Source organism: Lissotriton vulgaris, chromosome 9 (genome assembly GCF_964263255.1).
Source record: "Lissotriton vulgaris chromosome 9, aLisVul1.2, whole genome shotgun sequence".
Taxonomy (NCBI): domain Eukaryota; kingdom Metazoa; phylum Chordata; class Amphibia; order Caudata; family Salamandridae; genus Lissotriton; species Lissotriton vulgaris.
In genome coordinates this window covers 80,472,322-80,491,970 of record NC_141697.1, presented here as the reverse complement: position 1 = coordinate 80,491,970, position 19,649 = coordinate 80,472,322, and the positions used below count along the sequence as shown (strand labels likewise).

Below are 19,649 nucleotides of genomic sequence, written 5' to 3'. Positions count from 1 at the left end.
GCACGGTACAACTGTAGCAATGAGCATTGTTCATAAGGAGAGATTTTGATGTCCTGCATCAGAGAACTCCATATAGGGAGCAACTGGTGTTGTGCATCTAGGAAGCAACTTGTGTTATGCATCTAGGGAGTATTTGTTATTGTGCATCTAGGAAGCAACTTGTGTTATGCATCTAGGGAGCATCTGTTATTGTGCATCTAGGAAGCAACTTGTGTTATGCATCTAGGGAGCATCTGTTATTGTGCATCTAGGAAGCAACTTGTGTTATGCATCTAGGGAGCATTTGTTATTGTGCATCTAGGAAGCAACTTGTGTTATGCATCTAGGGAGCATCTGTTATTGTGCATCTAGGAAGCAACTTGTGTTATGCATCTAGGGAGCATCTGTTATTGTGCATCTAGGGAGCAACCAATGTTGTGCAAATAGGGAGCAACTGGAATTGTGCATCTTGGGAGCAAGTGGTGTTGTGAATCTTGGTAGCAAGTGGTGTTGTCGTGCATCTAGGGAGAAACTGGTGTTGTGCATCTAGGGAGCAACTGGTGTTGTGCATCTTGGTAGCAACTTGCTGACCTTAACCTCACACTTCTTTTTCATGCTGCCACTAGCGCCAGGATGCCTCTTCGGAGGCAGCTGGGTGCTATACAAATGTCTTGTATTGTATTGTATTGTAATGTGTGTTGTGCATCTGGGGCCATTGGGCATTGTGCATCAGGAAGTAATGGATGTTGTGCATCAGGAAACTACAGGACAACACGCAGCGGAGGAGCAGAGGGTGGCATGAATCATGGGAGCACAGAGTGATGCGCACCATGGGAGAAGTGAGCAGTGTAACTCAAGGGAGTATTGGACACTGTTAAAGAGGTCTGGCACTGTCCGTTTCAGGGATGAATAAATAGGCTACCCACTTCATTGTTTTCTCTGCTTTTTGGTTTGGTAATTAGGGTCTTTGTACTTTTTCTTTGCTACAAGCATCAGGCTATTAAGGGAATAAGCAGTAGCGACTGGCAGGGAACGGGGGTGAAGTGTGGCGCGGGGCAAAATAAAAAAAATACCACTTATCTCTTCGCCAGCTGCATCTCTCCTCCGCAAGTCCTGAACCAGGAAGCACACATGCTCCCGATAGCTAACGACAACGCTGCAATGCAGCGTTCTGATTGGTCTGACTGCTGTGGTTTGGCGCTCAGACGGGGACGGGGAGCGTGTGCATGTTCCCCACCAGGCTGTGCTTAACAGCCTGGTGGGGAACATGCGAAGTGCTCATGACTGTTTGGCCAGTCCAAGACGGCTAGCCAAACTGTCATGCGCACTTGGTGTGCAAACCACTCCTCCCCCTGCGCCATCAGCCCCGCCCTAACCAGCCCCAAACCTGCAAAAAATAAAATGATAATAAAGATGTTATTATCATTTCACTTCTACTCTGCTCTGAGAGAAGTGGGGCGGCGCTCCTTTGCCTTAGCGGAGGAGCCGCCCCTGAAAATAAGCATGCCAGGATACGCTACTCAAGCTTAATATAACAGAAGTTGAAAATATTTTGTGTTCCTCATTCATTTAAATATTTTCTTTAGAAGTGCAGGTAGCTAATTGCAATTAAACCATGTTTTAAATGGCCTATTTGATTTACAAGCACCCAATGTACACACCCAACTCATAGAAATATATACAAATTACATAAACACAAATGGATACCTGCATTGCTGCTAAGTAGCCACAGTTTTGTAACATACACTCAGTCAGTTTGTTTTGCTTGCCTCAGTTTTAATCTCTTGCCTGTAATAGTGAAAGCAAAACTAAAAGTCTCAGAAAGTACACATCGGGTGAATAACAATCTAAAACTGGCTGAAGGTGTCACACTTGACATGGACCACTACAAACTCGGATGGATGAGAAATAAGAAATGCCTCCCCTCTTTATAATGTTGTCAATTTGACTGGATTTCTTTAGAGGCTCCCAGGACCCAGGACTACACTTATTACAGTGTCAAAAGATGTATATATTGAGATCTAACATGTTGGCAATTTATTTCTTTAAAAAAAAAAATCAACAGTATGACACAAATTTGGAATTTGGAATTTTGCGACAAACTGGATGTAAAGATCACAGAGGCCCATGCATACTTTTGAATCCTTTCACTACTCTGGCCTATCCCTGCAGTCAATGTGCCCCATGCAATAACTATCTATAGTGAGGCACTGGAATGACCCTCTTGGAATTGATCACCCAATAGAGGCAGGCAGAGAGTGCATTGATATGCATGAAGGCAGGCCATTACATCAACTATCTGCCTTTGAAATGGGTTCTCTAAAGACAGACCTTTATTTCTACCTATTCCATCAGTATAGTCAACACAGCCACATGTTCCCAAACTCCAATCATGCTGCTTGCATGTCCCTCATGCACAACCAATCACAAAGCTGCCAATTTCTCTTGTTGCACCCTAGCTTCTTATTAGCTCTTGTATCTTCAAAGGGTAGGTATGAAGGATGCCTTAAGCTGCATCCCTAAAGACAAACCTGCACACTAGAGGGTGTGAGGCTGTAAGGATCACAAACATAACTAGATCAATGAGGCAGTCATATATGTCAGGACCAGTGCGAGAAAGTAGGGTGGTCTCACCTGACTTCTATCCTGCTCGAGGATGTTGACCCGCATTCGCAGTCGTCCTGCCTTGCAAAAAGCCCCTGTGTGGACCAACAGCATGGTTGCATATCTGATCATGAAAACAAGGAACTATCACAAAGCAGAACATTAATGTATTTAAAAATGATGATTACCTCACATATCCGCGGAGTCAGGCCAACAGATGCCTAGAAACAGAAAATGAGAACAAGTGACACTTTGTAAGAGATATAAGTTAGAAATAAATAGAAAACTTATTTTTCTAAGCAATCCCTTCTTACCCACTCCACATCACACTTAAAAGCTGTAGCATTACGTGCTACACCAACATTCCTTGACTTCACGGGGCAAGGGACAGGGTATACCACAAAATCATGACAACATATGAATAGGGGAGTCTGAAAGGTGGAGATTTCTTGAGGAAGGGAAAATGTTCTTAAAACAATAAAGTTGAGACCGTCCCCATAAACATTACACTATACATAGACGTCATCGTGAAAAACATAAGTATGTGAACTAAAAAATCCATCACTCGAAAGTAACTAAGAACAGTTGTCAGCATGATTAGCAATAAGTGCAGACGGTAGACTGAAGCAGAGTCATTTTTATCGAACCAATTTGCCCTGAAGACCTTCACATTATTATGGTGTCCAAGCCCCTGAGTTATCCCCACATTCTCAATACAGTTAGAATCAAATTGGATGTCTACCAAACTTTATAAATACCTATTTTCATTATGTAAATGATGGGAAACTTACCTGTCCAAAATACAACAATCTCAACGGTGTACATATACCCTTCAGGAGTCGATTCTAGCGCGTTAGAAACCCACAATTAATTCATGTCCTCAAACATTAACATAAAAATGTGGCTCAGGAGAGGGGGCTCTCCCACAAGAATAATTAGCTGAGTTATATAGCAAATGGGTGAGTGTGTCAGAGTGTGAGTTGTGTTATTTTCCTGAAATCCGCCGGGTGCTGGATATCGTCGTCAGATTTTGCCTAGCAGGGAGATCCTTCACACACAACCTAACTTAGGGGCCTATTAGGATGGCGTCCGCCACCCCAGAGGAGGAGGGACCGTCCGCAGGGGCAGTGGCGGTCCCTCCGTGCTAATTAGGATGTGACCGCCACCCTGGCGGTCACATCCTGTATTTTTAACATTGCGGCGGGTGCTGCTTGCAGCAGCACATGCCGCAATGTTAAAAAAAAACATGTTTTCATTTGCATGCACGAAGCTGCAGGCACCTCGTGGTGCCTGTCGCTTCGTGCACGCAAAGGCAGGGGGGTACCATAGGTACCGCCCATTTGCACCCCTCACCCCCCTTCACCCCTGGGGGCCCGCAACGGGCCCCCGAAGACAACACTGTATGCCTTTCCACGGCGGAAATGCCGCTGTGGAAAGGCATATGACAGCAGCTATCGTAATATGACTGGCGGTGTCTGATAGACACCGCCAGCCATGTTAGAGCTTTTCCGCCGCGGTCGGAAGGTGACCGCGGCGGAAAAGCGGCGATCGGAAAATAGATCCCCCAGACATCCTAATCTGGCGGGGGGTCTTTTTCCAGTCCGCAGCGGATAATCTGCATCCTCCGGGCCGGCGGTGGCTTCCGCCGGCCCGGAGGATGCGGATTATCCGCAGTCCTAATGAGCCCCTAAGTTGTGACAGTGAACAAGGAAAGAACTAGTTGTGACAGTATTTAACCACAAGAAACTCCCCGATTCAGTGGATTTAAACCATTAGAAACAGGCAATGGCCAGAAGATGCATTTCCTCACATATTACATGGGATTTGTCTCAAGGGTGAGACTGGTCCCATGGATGGACCCTCTTGACCGATCCAGGACTTGCACATTTGTGGGGGGAAGATACATTTCTTCCATAAACATACTCTAGACTCACATATACACTAATTATAACAGACTAACCCCAGAATAGAAGTAAACGGGAACTAAAAAATGGATCTTACATAGGCAAGTAAAGTTTGTGTCAGCAATGCATCGGTATTATTACTTTCCGCCATGTCTTTTTTTAAGTTTAATTATTTTATCTGCAAGTTAGGTTATAAAGAAAAGTGGTTTTTAACAAACGTGAAGATAAAAGTAAATTGAAATCACAATAACAACAAATATGATACATGTAACATAGAATATAAATCAAATAGTCATACATGTTTTTTATTAAAAATCAACGGGAACCGCATTGTGTAATCATTATCTAATCAAAACATTGGATTAGTTACCCTAAAAGAAAGCTATAAAGTGTACTACTAAGCATGGAAAAAGAAGAAAATGAAAACTATTCAGAGGAAGGAAAAATGGTCAAATAACATTAAAGAGGGATATGTTAAATATCTGGATAACGACGATAAATTGTTAAAAGCTGTAAATGACATAATAAGAATACACATAATCATGACATACTATAAAATGTTCAAGAGGTTTGCTTCTAACATGTATCAAGGTGGATGAAAAGCATAATTAGGAGCAATGGTATGTTAGACAATGGCTTTTTAAAATAAAAATTGTCTTCTAGAATTTGAATTTGAATTTACAACAATTTATATAGCGCACTTATACCATGCGGTTTCATGGCGCTAGGAGGACGCTTAGCCAGAGGTGAGTTGTAGGGGAAGCAAGATGCTAGGATGGAAAAGCACGGGAGAAAAGAAAGGTCTTGAGTGCTCTACGGAAATCAGACTAGGAGGGGATGGATCTAATATGGAAGAGGAGAGAGTTCCAAAAAGTAGGGGCAAGGACCCTGAATTTCAGGCCCCCGGATTTCTTTTTCTTAAACCGGGGGACAGAAAGCAGAAATTTAGTAGGGGAGCGGAGTTCTCTGTTGGGGCAATAAGTACTGAAGTCAGGGGCAGTCCCCGCCAAGGCCTGAAAAGTGGTGCATCCCAATTTAAAGAGAACCCGCTCTTTAATAGGGAGCCAATGAAGGGATTGGAGAAGGGGAGTGACGTGATGAAATCTGGGTAGGCCATGGATCAGGCGAGCAGCCTGATTCTGGACTAGCTGGAGACGGTGGAAAGCAAAGGCGGGAGCTCCATTATATACAAGGTTCCCATAGTCCAGCCGGGACAGAACCATCGCCATCAGGATAAGTTTAAGGGCAGGAACAGAGAAGAACCGGGAGATTTTACGTATAGTGCGAAGGGCAAAGAAACGGGAGGAAACAACAGAATTGAATTCATAACCACACGTCGTTCTAGCTCTCTATAATAGAACAATTTAGAAAAGCATGAAACAAAATTCATACTTATGTTCCAAAATACATTCAAACATCATCAGTAACTTTCTATAAGTGTTTTAATTATCATGATTTTATTTACGAATTCTATCCCTTTTACATCAAAGTAATTACCTTGCCCAATATTACCAGTCAATCGGCAACAAAGACATAATTTAATCGGTCAAATACCCAATGCTATTGCTTGGTAACACACCTTCACTTGGGAGGCATCGACTTACGGTTAGCATCATACTCACCGGAGTACCCATCATGGTGTAGGTTTTTCCAGAACCCGTCTGCCCGTATGCAAAGAGGCAGATGTTGTATCCTTTGAAGGCCCCGGATAGCACCGAAGTTCCAAGGTCTTGGAACACCTGTCAAGACACAACCAGGACATGTGTGGTATAAATATTCAGTAAATAGAGACGCAATGCTCTTTATCCACAGGTCCTTAGAATGAGAAAGCAACTCCTTGATGTGAGTGATTATAGTCACAAAATCCAAGCAATTATCAATATATACACATTTATTTGAAAGCCTCCTGTGCTTCAGACATCCAATGCCTCAAACACTGCCTGCATCTCATCGCAGATCTGCATGTCTATCGCGTATGTGAAGCTCAATCAATCAATCATCGCATTTATATAGCGCGCTACTCACCCAGAGGGTCTCAAGGCGCTGGGGGAGGGGGGTCCGCTACTGCTCGAACAGCCAGGTCTTGAGTTGCTTCCTGAAGGCGAGGTGGTCCTGGGTCAGGCGGAGGTGGGTGGGGAGGGAGTTCCATGTCTTGGCGGCGAGGTAGGAGAAGGATCGTCCCCCTGTGGTGGCTCCTCGGATGCGGGGGACGGCGGCGAGGGCGTGGCTGGTCGATCGAAGCTGGCGTTTGGGAGCGTAGAAGTTGAGGCGGCTGTTGAGGTATCCTGGGCCTTGGTTGTGTAGGGCTTTGTGTGCGTGGGTGAGGAGACGGAAGGTGATTCTCTTGTTGACCGGGAGCCAGTGCAGGTCTCTCAGGTGTCCGGAGATGTGGCTGCGACGGGGGATGTCCAGGATGAGTCGTGCTGAGGCGTTCTGGATCCGCTGGAGTCTCTTCTGGAGTTTGGCGGTGGTTCCGGCGTAGAGGGAGTTGCCGTAGTCCAGACGGCCGGTGACGAGGGCCTGGGTGACCGTCTTCCTGGTCTCGGTGGGGATCCACCGGAAGATCTTACGTAGCATGCGCAGGATGTTGAAGCACGACGAGGAGACCGCGTTGACTTGTCTGGTCATGGAGAGGGAGGAGTCCAGGATGAAGCCCAGGTTGCGTGCGTGGTCTGATGGTTTGAACCGCACCAAGGCAGAATTCCTGTTATTTGTTCAAGAACAACAAACAAAACAAGCGTTTGCAATACAATAGGTCCTTACATTTGCGAGAGTTTAAGCTATTGGCATTGTAAAGGCAATTCCTTTTTATGTATCTGTTTTGATAATTAACACATAAATAAAAGGCTGTGTCATTTACAATACCAATAGCTCAAACTCTTGTAAATGCGAGACCTGTTTCATTTCAAAGAAGCAGCCGCCATTGTCCCGGGCTGCTTGGAAAGTGAAAGCGTGCATGGCTTGCTGAATGTTGCAGGAAAGCATGTCGTGCCTGCAGTAGGAGAAACTCATTAAAGAAAATACTTCTTACAGACTAAATAAGACATACGTGTAACAACAAAATAAAAGGGCCAGTCCTCATGGAAGGTTACAAATGAAGACAAGGAGGTTCGAAGGAGGGTCTAACAAGCCTATTAACGAATCAGAAGCCAGTATTTACAAAGGACAATGGCACAAGCCAATCACAAATACTGATGGAGAATGGGTGGAGCTTAAAATCCATACTCGAATACAGCATGCCTCAGAGCAGCGCATACGCTGCCTAGGCTCGACCAAAAAATTGATACCACCACTCCACTTTTTTTTTTGATCCTATTCAGCTGGATGTTATATTGGATTATTCAATTCCTATCTGAATAAAATACATCAAGTTGATAATGACATTTACAAAAGGCCCTGGCGCGCCCACCCAAGATGAATGCAGGTCTATAGCCAGATGTGGTCAACAACGATCTACGTATCTTTCTGAAAAGGTCTCTTTAACCCTAACTTGCAAGGGAGGCTTCTTTAATTCCAAGCAGTCTGGCAGCAGAGTTGGTCCACGGATGGTTTATGCACTTCCAATTAGGCAGATGGTTCACTCATAGCAACTGTCGGGTCCTAAATGAACTGTGACTTACCTTGGGGAGTTGCTCCAGCACCCGATGACCAGCCCGGTTGCTTTGTTGCTGCAGTTTGTCGCTTATGCGATTCCCCTGAGGCCTGTGCTCTTCCCAGTTTTACTGGCTGTAAATGCAGTTTTTTACCTATTATCATCCTGGGGCACACTCTGCAGAGTCGTCAAAAGCTGATGACATCAAGAGCTAGATCTCAATGCAAGCAGCCTTGGCAAATGACATTGGATTGTCCATCAGCTGTGCATTCTGGTTCTTGTGGGCACAGTGGTGACCTGCACCGCCACTCATTTTGTTGAATGCATGTTGGGCTACTTGTTCATACCGTTCTGGGGCAAGACTAGCAAGATGATGGTTCACTCCAAGATGCACTGAGAAAGCCTTCTACTTCCTGAAGACTTGCATGGCCAAGGCCACCAAGATGGAGACAAGTTCACCAAAGCTCATGTCAGAACGAATGACTTGTGAGGTCCACCAGATGACGAACACTTGGCTCTGGGGACTGTGATTAACCATTAGTTATTGAATCTGTTACCTGACATAGTCTACAAACATAAGCTTGTCTTTGGCCTCAGCTTTAACATGCATGCAGAAGTAACTGAAGTTGTTAAGACTGGGCTTTTCTAAAACAGGACACGCGGGGGCTTTGTTTGGTTAGTCTGGACTCGACCGGGACTCGCTAGCTTGCACCGTTATAGCAACACAACGAGAATAAAGAAGTCCCTAAAGGCAAAACTCACCTTGTGCTAAATGAGGATAGTCGACTCTGCTCAAACATAGCAGCTGTATCAATTAGATGGAGGTGGTATTTCAAGCACATAACCCTTGCCTGGAGTGATCTTCTAATATCACAAGTGATCATCTGTGTCAACTTCAAGGTACCACCCATCTCAGCAAGATTCTGGCTTCTTGAATCCCACGGCAAGGTTGGAACCAGCAGCTTACGATCGAATGGGGGCCCTGTCTGAGTGTCCTAAGGACACCGCATAAAACACTTGTAGGTTGCATGGGTATGCCCTCAGACTATCGAATCGATAATACTGAGAACAGAATATCGAAAATAAAATATAAACAGGTAAGCAAATCTAGATACATATATGTACCAACGTGATACATGTATCGTCAAGGTATATAGATATGGAGTTAGGAATAGTAAACCTATACGTGCCAGTATGCACTTACCTTTCGATATTTTGTCCCGCAATAGTCTTCCCTCACTTTTAGTATGCAATCTTGGTGTTGATAATCAGTCGCCCAATCAGCTGCATTCTTGACCGGTTTAGAATGCATCTGATTAGGATTTAAAATGCATTCAAAATATCTCATTCAGCTGCTCCTACTGCAAAATCTACCTCTATCTTTCCAGAATTGTTGGGTTTCCCCATAAACATCAAATCCCGGGGCATATTACAATCAAGGAGGGGGGTCATTGGGCCCTCCTACTAGGCTTTTGAAAAGCCCCAGAGACGTCCTTGGGGGCCAACTACCTCTCCTGTTACCTCCAGTAAGTCCCACACAGCGATATTGCTAAGACGTCTTTGGAGGACACGCCCCCTTTCTCCACCACTCTGCAAACGCGGCTCCTGGTGCACTACTGGTTGGAGGATGAGGGACCATGGGGGCCAAGAAGCCCTCCTGGTTCCTCCTGTAAGTCCTATTTTGTCTAATCTGCCTGACCTTAGTTGTGTCCCTGCTCTTCCTTTATGTTGGTCCGATCATTTTGCTGAAGCTTTCTTGTTGAAAGTAACGTCCTTTCCTCCATCGATATGTCTGGTGCCTGAACAAAAGATTAGAAGAGGGGCAAAGCTCGATGTCCTGGCTTTTAACAAACTTCTGGTTCACAGTAGACCAGCTGTTGAACATATTTCGACTACAGATCTTGGTCTTATCCAAAATTGGATTCTGGTAGATACATGCCTTACTCTGTCCAACAAGCGCTCTAACAGACATCTGACACCAGCCACCTGGTTCACTGAGAGGCTTAGAAGTGAAAAGTCTTAATGTAAAACACTAGAATGATGCTGGAAGAAACACTGCAATGAAGACGCCAAAGTGGCATATAAAAAAGCCCTAAGTGAATATCCTATTCTTTGTAAAGTAGCTCGCGCTGAGTTTTTCTCACATAAAATCTTTCAAGCACAAAACTGCTGCAAAATGCTTTTTAAAGTGGTAAAAGCACTATCCGATTTGGAGACTCAGACTACTCCACTTGCTCTTACGTGCACTCAATGTGAAGAACTTCCTCTCTATTTTATGGATAAAGTCGAAAAGATACACTCTCTGCTGCTAAGTAAAAACTCCCAAAACATTCCATCAGAGACCGAGACTACCCCAAATGCTATTCGGGATCCTGTGTTGACAGAGCTTCACAACAATATTACATCCTCCTGCAAATTGGAAACTTGGACCCTCTTGGAACCTAGCTCCTTTAATCACCTTCTGGCAAACATTAAATCTGGCTCCCCCCCGTGATTTACTCCCCACTCATTTGCTTACACAGCTAAATACTTCTATACTTTCGATAATAATGGAACATTTAAATGCCTTTTTACAGGAGGGTATTGTTCTGATGGAATGGAAACATGCTATGGTGCTCCCACTTCTAAAGAAAGCCAATGCTGACCTTGCTATGCCATCTAACTTTCATCCCATCTCCTTGCTTCCAATTTTTTCTAAAATTCTGGAAAACTATGTTAATGGTCAGTAAACCTCATTTTTTGAATCACAGAACTGTCTTCATACTTCGCAATCAAGGTTTAGAGCGGGTTTCTCCACTGAAGCCACCATCCTAGGCGCCACTGAAATGTTAAGGCATCGGTTAGATGAGGGTGAAACAGCAGCACTTATCTTGCTGGATCTCAGCGCCGCTTTTGACACGGTGTTTCATTCTGTCTTGTTGAGAGCCTTGCAGTCTTTGGGTCTGGCGGGTACACCCTTGCAGTGGCTCAGCTCTTTCTTAATGGACCGAGCTGTCCCGGTTGTCTCTGCGTCGGCTAGCTCTAACTCTTATACGTCCCATTATGGAGTTCCACAGGGTTCGGTGTTGAGCCCACTTCTATTTAATGTGTATGTCCGCCCTCTAGCAGATGTTGCTGAAGAGGCTGATCTGTCCCTTTTTTCCTATGCTGATGATAACCAGATCATCTTTTCCCTTTTCTCCTCTAAAGGGTCCGAATCCTCTGTTTTTCAGTTAGGTCTAAATAAAGGCGCGTCCTGGCTGCAAAACAACCTGCTCAAATTAAACGGAACAAGACTGAAGTCATGATCTTAGGGAAAAAAAACATGACCTTTGGGGACCTCAACACTGGCCCTCTGAAATGGGTGCTTTACCCTTGCCGGTGTAGCATGTTCGCAATTTGGGCTTCATCGTAGACGAACATCTATCGATGAAACAACAAATCACCAAGGTGTCCTCTACCTGTTTTACTGTTTTAAAATGGTTAAAGAAAATGTTATGGATGATTCCCCTCTCAGCTCAGAGAACAATAGTCCATGCCCTAGTTACCTCTAGGATAGACTATGGCAATGTTCTTTATCTTGGCTCCAATAAAGCAACAACCCAAAGACTTCAAGTGGTGCAATATACAGCTCCAAGACTGCTGTGTCATGTGCCTAAGTCTTCCTCTGTCTCAGGCTTTCTTTGCGACCTGCACTGGCTGACGGTGGAGAATGGTCAAATTCAAAGCCTTGGGCTATATGTTTAAAACTAAAACTGGAGTGGCTCCGAAATATTTGCAAGATCTAGTTCAGCACTGTCAACCTATGCGCCCTCTGCGCTCTGCCCTTCAGACTAGATTTATTGTCCCTAAAGTCAAACTCTCTTGCATGCTTGGTCGGCCCTTTTCTTACTTTGGACCAATCCTGTGGAATTCTCTACCTGTCTCCCTACGCAAGGAAAGCGTATACGGTGAATTCCGCAAAGGTTTGAAGTCTTGGTTTTTCAACCTCTAATGCTTTTTTTCTTTCATTCATTACCTTTTCTTTCCTACCGGGCCGACGCCAGAAAACCATTTGGGGTAGCTGTGTGCCCTACAAATTCAATTTAATTTAATAATAATAATACTGCTGGATTCCTAAAGCAGGTCAGAGGCACCACCCCCTTTCTCCACCACTCTGAAAACACGATTACTACTTTAAAAAAATGAGAAATTCACTGAAAAAAACAAAGGTAACAGGGATGTTCTAGTCAGGAATTAGCATTTAAAAATCCTTAGAAATTCACTGAAAAAAACAAAGATTACCGGGACATTATAGTTAGGCTCACATTTCACTCATACAACACCAGTGAAAGTCAGCTGTTCTAGTTAGTGAGATAACTATAACTCGCGCCTCCGCAATGCACTGCTTATGACCTCACACATTACATCACTCATGATATGGTCAGTGACATCACTGATGGCATCTCAAATGATCCCACTAACACCCTTATATAACTTTTCATACACCCACTCCAACTTCCACACTACCATTCTCAAACGCATTCACACATCCTTACCAGTACTTACACAGCAACGCTGTGTTTGCCTGATAAGGGGGACAAAGGACAAATTTACCTGCAAATACGGCTGCAGTGGCGTGGAATCACCGTCCAAAACATTTTTGGAAGCACCACCTGGTATTTTAGAAATCCTTTCACTGAATGGGCTCTAATGGAGGACTTCAACGCCCAGCATGCAACGGGACTGTAGGAGAGCGCAAGATGTCTTACACCTGTGATGCAAAGCTGGGGCCAGTGATCACATGATCAAGAGTGGTCACAGGTTTAAACATCGCCATAACGGACCCCCGGAAACAGCGAGAAGGCAGCTGAGACGGGCACTGATGAGGCCAATGGATGGCTGAAACGCGTCTGCCCAGCGTTTCAGGGACAATATTGCCAGAGCAAGAAAATCAATAAATCTGTGCTTATTCCCATGGAGCTGTTTCACACTCTTTCTTGAGTAGGAGGGAGCCTGGAATTTGTGTTTTACCAGCTTGCAGGTGCTGGATTTGTGACACGCCCTCTCGGTCTGGAGCTGCGTGGTTTACCTGCAATCTTTGGAGGATTTATAAAAACGCGTCGACCCCCCGGTGTTGGATTTCCACTTGGAGGCGATTAACACATGGGGAGAGAGGAGGCAAACGCGGTGTTTGCCTGATAAGGAGGACAAAGGACAGATTTACCTGCAAATCTGCCTGCAGTGGCTTGGAATCACCGTCCAAAACATTTTTGGAAGCACCACTTGGTGTTTTAGAAATCCTTTCACTGCATGGGCTGTAAAGGAGGACTTCAACGCCCAGCATGCAACGGGACTGTAGGAGAGCGCAAGATGTCTCACACCTGTGAGGCAAAGGTGGTGGCAGGTATCACATGATCAAGAGTGGTCATAGGTTTAAACATCGCTATAATGGACCCCCGGAAACAGCGAGAAGGCAGCTGAGATGGGCACTGATGAAGCCAATGGATGGCTGAAACGTGTCTGCTCAGCGTTTCAGGGACATTATTGCCAGCGCAAGAAAATCAATAAATCTGTGCTTCTTCCACCGGAGCTGTGTCACACTCTTTCTTGTGTAAGAGGGAGCCTGGATTTTGTTTTTTACCAGCTTGCAGATGCTGGATTTGTGACACGCCCTCTCGGTCAGGAGCTGGGCGGTTTACCTGCAATCTTTGGAGGATATATATATATATATATATATATATATATATATATATATATATATATATATATATATATATATACATATATATATATATATATATATATATATACATATATATATATATATATATATATATATATATATATATATATATATATATATATATATATATATATCAAGTAACAAGTTTGCCTGCGAAGGATTGAGCCCCAAACAGGATGAGTTCTTTGCCACAAATCTTTAATGTGAATTACAGCGAGGAGGCTGCTCAGCGTCACAGAAGGAGTAACGTCCAGTATTGCCTGACGCGTTTCGTGTATAAACACTTCTTCAAAGGCACCGGATACAAAGGCACAGGCACGGCGATTTTCGGCACCATATTTTAATGTTCAACCCCGCCCACCTGGGCGTGGCCACCCCTGTGGCCTGATGGATGATGTAGTGCCAGTATTCCTACCAGTGAGGTGCCGTGTCGTTGTTGCCAATTTTCAAATAATGAAACCCCAGTGGGCTTGTGATGTTGAGCTTGGGTCCCCGCTGCAGCGTGCTTTTCACAAAATATATATATATATTTCTCCAACACACTCGTTTATTTAAACGAAAGTAGACGGCACTCATGCGCTGTGGTTTAAAAGTGATTTAATGGCAGACCCCCTGCCCCCAAGACAACAGACGCGTTTCACCAGTAAGGCTTCTTCAGTGTCAACCCGTGCATCAGAAAAAACACCATTTTATCTCCACCTCTCTTTCGAAATAGAGAGAGGACTAAAGCGCCGAGTTCTTAATGGCGGCCATCTTTCAATGTGTTACAATGTAAAAACATTGCCAGAAGAAAACATTCAACTTGTTATGCATGGAGAATGGTGTCAATAAAGTGCTTGTGCGATTAAAAACATGTTTTTCTACAACCATAAATATAAGCATTATATTATTTACAAAACGCATGTTAACCCATTATTAATATAAAAGAGGACAGCTAAAAAGATAGTCACTTTCAAATTGAGACGTAAGTTTCCATATTGGCAATTTCAATTCATGAACATTAAATTTTTTAAGAGACACTTGACATGGTTATAATCATGTTTAAAAACTGTGACGGTTCTATCACGGTACTAGTCTCATTTCAAAAGCCCAATTCGTTATTTTATAAACATCATTATAAAAGCGTTACCTCTGATTCAAGGGTTGTCTAAATAATAACATGCCAACATTTTTTATGCACTGTATGTGCAATAATGGTTGTATTAATTATTGTTTGTTTGTATTTTTCAAAGTTTCATCATAACCCTTTCGTTTCTTTTATTTTTTCTTGTTGTCTCGCCCTGTATGGGCAAGGATGTTAGTATGACCTTATATTATGGTCCCACCGTGCTGGGTAGAAGAGGGACTTGGGGATGTTATCGGTCTATATCTGTCTATGTTTCAGTTCTTACTTGTGCTGTATTATTTAAGATGTTATGAAACGTCACTAGAGGACCCCGTGTTGCAGTATTCGGACCTTGTTGTTACTCGAGGTGTACCCACAATTCTTCATCATTATTCAATCCCCTTGGCTGCATAGTCTGGAGATCGATGATGTATTTGGATTCTAATGCCCTTAGAGATCTAATTTTATCCCCACCTCGTTCTTTATTCTCAATGAGAAAAAAGGTCAATAGATCCATATTGCTTATGTGGTGGATTTCGAAATGGCGTGCCACAGGGTAGTTCTTGTCTTTATTTGTTATGGCACGCATGTGCTCCAGGATACGCTTTTTTGCTGGGTTGATGGTACTCCCAATGTATCTCTTAGAGCAAGGACAGACCAGGCAGTAAATTACAAATTCTGAATTGCAGTTTCAGAAATTTCCTGATCGTCCTGTTAGGTCGTGGGTCATTGGGCCTTCCCACGTATTTGGTCCGCTTTTTACTGTGTTTGCAGGCTTTGCAGTGCATGCAAGGAATAAAGCCTGGAATGGATTTCATTTTAGATGTTCTGGGGGAATCCTCAAAGTGACTGCTGGTCAGATGGTCGCTGAGGGACTGACAGCGTATATAGGTTACAGATGGTTTAGATGGTAACCTATTTTTTAGGACTATATCTGTAGCTGATTGGCTCTCCGGTGTCTGTCAACATTCTAAACAGTTCGGAGCGACCGCCATCTTGTCTCTCGGTAGGATCGAGAGACAAGAGGAGGAGAAAAACGAAGGGGGAATTTAATGAAAGGGGGCAAGGTAGACCCCTCTTGACCCCCTAGGAATGATGTTGGGGTTATTAAAGGGTCCCGTGGGGAAAATAAAAAAAAATTGATTTTTCACGGTAGAAGCGCCTCCCGGTTCGCGAACCGGGCCGCAAACTGGTAGCGAAACGGGAATTCGCCATTTTGTGTTTCGGTTCAATTAAATTACAGGGTATAAGGGGGTACGGGAGACGTATCCTGACCCCTTATGTTTTCTGAGGGTGGCTGAGGAGGCTCATATATGTTGATACATGTCTTCCAGTGGCTGTGCGAGAGCGTTTTTTTTTTTTGCTGCGTGACGTCTGTTAACGTTCGATTCAATGGAAATCAGGAACTGTTGACCGCCATTTTGTCACTGCGAGTAAATATTTTGTTAAAAATAATTGTTATAAATTAATCCTTATTGATAAACATTGTCTGCGCCATCTTGACTTTTTTGCAATGCCACACTTTTGTTGAGCACGGCAGCCATTTTAGATGCCTTGACCAGACCCACTCTCTGCACGCCGCCGATCCTCAGCATGGCTCCCCACCCTCGCAAGCATCTCCCCCACGCACTGGTCACCCCCGCTCTCTCTCTCATGCATGGGCCAGAAACCTCCTCCCATCTGCGCTGTTCTTCTCTGAGAATCACACCCTGTGCCCGCCCGACACCTCCCTTTCACCCTATTCACTACCGCACCCACTGACACTCCGCTTCCTCTGTGTCCGATTGTCCAGGCCGGTCCCAGGCTATCACCTAGCCCTGCAGATGTAGTTTATGGCCCCAGCTGTAAAGAATCACCCCTCTTCAAAGGAGTTACAGTAGATCAAGGCCCCCACCCGATGAGATCCGTCACACCACACGCGTTCCTACTATCTGATAACCATCCTGTATTGTGCTTGGGGAGGGGATTCTCACTGTGAGGGTGTGTGGGTCCGAGCCTGAAGCGGAAGATTCCAGGGATGCCTCTTTGTACATCAAAGTTTTTACAATTATGTGTCACATAAAAAATATATAGCACTCCAACAAAGTAGTAGGATTATAAAACTTTAATAACTTATAAATATATACAACGCAACAAAAACAGTAAATACATTTTTAAAAAAATTTGAAAAAAGAAGCAACAATGGTCAGTAGCTGTGTTTTGTGCGCATAGTCCCAAGGCAGCACAACGTGCTGAGTTCTGGACGGCACCCAGGTGATGTTACCTGGGTGCCGCACTGGTTTTTGGTATCCTACAATGCAGCTCCGAAAAACGGCGTGGGGCGTCCCGGGGTGTGCGGGGGGAGGCCTCGTCACAAGGCAGCAGAACGCGCTGAGATGTGGATGGCACCCAGGTGATGTCCAGTAAGTTGCCGCACTGGTTTTGGTATCCTACAATGCTGCTCCAAAAAACGGCGTGGGGCGCCCCGGGGGGGAGGCGGCGTGAACGGGCCTCCCCAGGTGGAGGCTCGTCTGCTGTAGTGGGGCGCCCCTTTACCGTTTCAGTTGCCATTCCGCCCGCTTTTGGTACACTGTGCCAAAATCCACCATTCAGCTGAGTTGCGCCCACTCTTGCGGTTCAGCGATAGGCGGCTGCTACAGGACTCTCAAAATAGCGGCAGGCTCTTTCCTTTTTGGGCCTGGTCCACTAAAATGGCCCTGGGACACCTTGGAACTCGGACGCTTGTCTGCTAGGTCTTGGACCCCATTCTCGAAAGCGTCCCCTGAGCCTTGAAGATTCTACAAAAGTCTTGGGGGCCCCCGACTCCTGCAGGCTTCCGGTGGGGAGCGGCTGCCATGATTGCTCGCGGAATGACCACGACGGAGCCACAAGATGGTGGTGCTCTCATGCTGACGCCAGCTTCAGTCTGAAACATCCAGAAACAAGGTGGGGCTTTCATCGTTTGGGAAAAAAAAAATTTTAATCCAATGAAAAGTGTTATTTTTAGGTCCTATGATCAAGCCTTCCATCATTAGGAAACCAAAAGTAAAATGAACCAATGAAAAGTTTTATAAACAAGTCACATGACCTGTTATGCGGCATAGGGCTGATGTGCGAATAGGCCGAAGGCAGCACAACGCGCCAAGATCCGGATGGCACCGAGGTGGTGTCCAGCAAGTTGCCGCACTGGTGTGGCCATCCTACAATGCTGCGCCGAAAGTCGGCGTGGGGCGCCCCGTTGGCCTGTGAGGTCGCGTCAGTCAGTGGGGGCTGTTTGAGGATCTGACTGCATTGGAAAGCAATGTGATGCTGTGCGTCGCCCCCAAGATGGAGGCTCCTCGGCTGCAGTGGGGCGCCCCTTGGTGTTTCACTCGCTATCCAGCTGAGTTGCGTCCGCACTTGCGGCTACAGTAGGCCGAAGGCAGCACAACGCGCCGAGATCTGGATGGCACCGAGGTGGTGTCCAGCAAGTTGCCGCACTGGTGTGGCCATCCTACAATGCTGCGCCGAAAGTCGGCGTGGGGTGCCCCGTTGGCCTGTGAGGTGGTGTCAGTAGCGGACCGATGTGTGAATAGGCCGGAACCAGCACAAGGCGCCAAGATCCGGATGGCACCGAGGTGGTGTCATAGTTGAGAGTTCTGAGCAGCGCTTGTAACACTGTCTGAAGCTTATTTGCACCTGCTGCAGCTTCACTATTGCCCTGGTGTGGCCAAAGATCGCCCATGACATAGGCGGCCGGCTCCCAGGGTCCGGCGGAACTTTTTTCCTTTTCCTTTCTGCATCTTGTCCCACAATCCGTTTGACCTGAAGACACGACCAGGTCCCTGAATGTGTGCAGGGGGACGCTATTGATTGAATCAAAATGGCGGCTTCACACAAAGCTGACTCAAGCGTTGCTGCTGATGCTATACAGACAAAAACTGGTTTTCAGTTTGTACATTCTTCAGGATTTTTCCATCCAAGGCTGGTTGAGAGTTTGTAGAACAATGGCTTCAGATTTTCAACATACTACTCTTCAACATTCTTCCTAAATGTAACAATGTGAGACTCACTAGGAGAACGGCTGTTTATCTTTCCTTTCAAAATGCTGCCAACAATATTTTCTGAATGGAAGACACCACAAGGCGCTGAGATCCGGTTGGCACCGAGGTGGTGTCCAGCAAGTTGCCGCACTGGTGTGGCCATCCTACAATGCTGCGCCGAAAGTCGGCGTGGGGTGCCCGAAGGGGGGGGGGGGGAGGCGGCACAAACGAGCCGAAATATAGTTATGGTAATTATACCATGCATCGTCATATGGAGAGGTGGCACCGATTAATTATAGTGCTGCACAAATGGTGGACAACCCCCGACCTGCCAGTACATCCACCAATGAAGTGGCACTGACAGCATCAGAAGCAAGGGAAACGGTCCCAAATATTCAGAAGAACTTTGGAAAGATTAAAATGACATGTTTAGATTGTGGCAAATTAATTTCATGTGGACAGATGAGTGTTACTCTAATAAATAGAGCTTATGAACATCATCATAGTCGATGGTTGGTGGAGACATTTTGACTATATCCTGGACCTGCCCGGCCTCGCCCAAAAGGGCGCCGGTATAAATGGGACTCGTAACTCCTTGTTGTGTACTGGTTGCACAACCTTGATATCACGAGATACGAATGCAGTTTTGAAGCACATGGCGGGCGGGGACGAGAATTGATTGAATATTTTGACATCCCTATTGATATTAAGTTCTGATGTGTTATTGTGGAGAAGTGGAGAAGTGTGGCTCAGGGGTTAG

At 45.2% G+C, this 19,649-nt stretch overlaps 1 protein-coding gene across 1 annotated transcript in view; it reads right to left on the bottom strand.

Moving 5' to 3' along the window:
* Positions 1-19,649, bottom strand: part of LOC147689637 (stAR-related lipid transfer protein 9-like) — a 574,886-nt gene that overhangs the window by 247,258 nt on the left and 307,979 nt on the right. The window contains exons 4-6 of the mRNA XM_086937097.1: positions 6,110-6,226; positions 2,772-2,804; positions 2,614-2,678 (exon numbers count right to left, since the gene is read on the bottom strand). Coding sequence (XP_086793223.1) covers positions 2,614-2,678; positions 2,772-2,804; positions 6,110-6,226 — 215 coding nt within the window. The remainder of the gene's footprint in view (positions 1-2,613; positions 2,679-2,771; positions 2,805-6,109; positions 6,227-19,649) is intronic.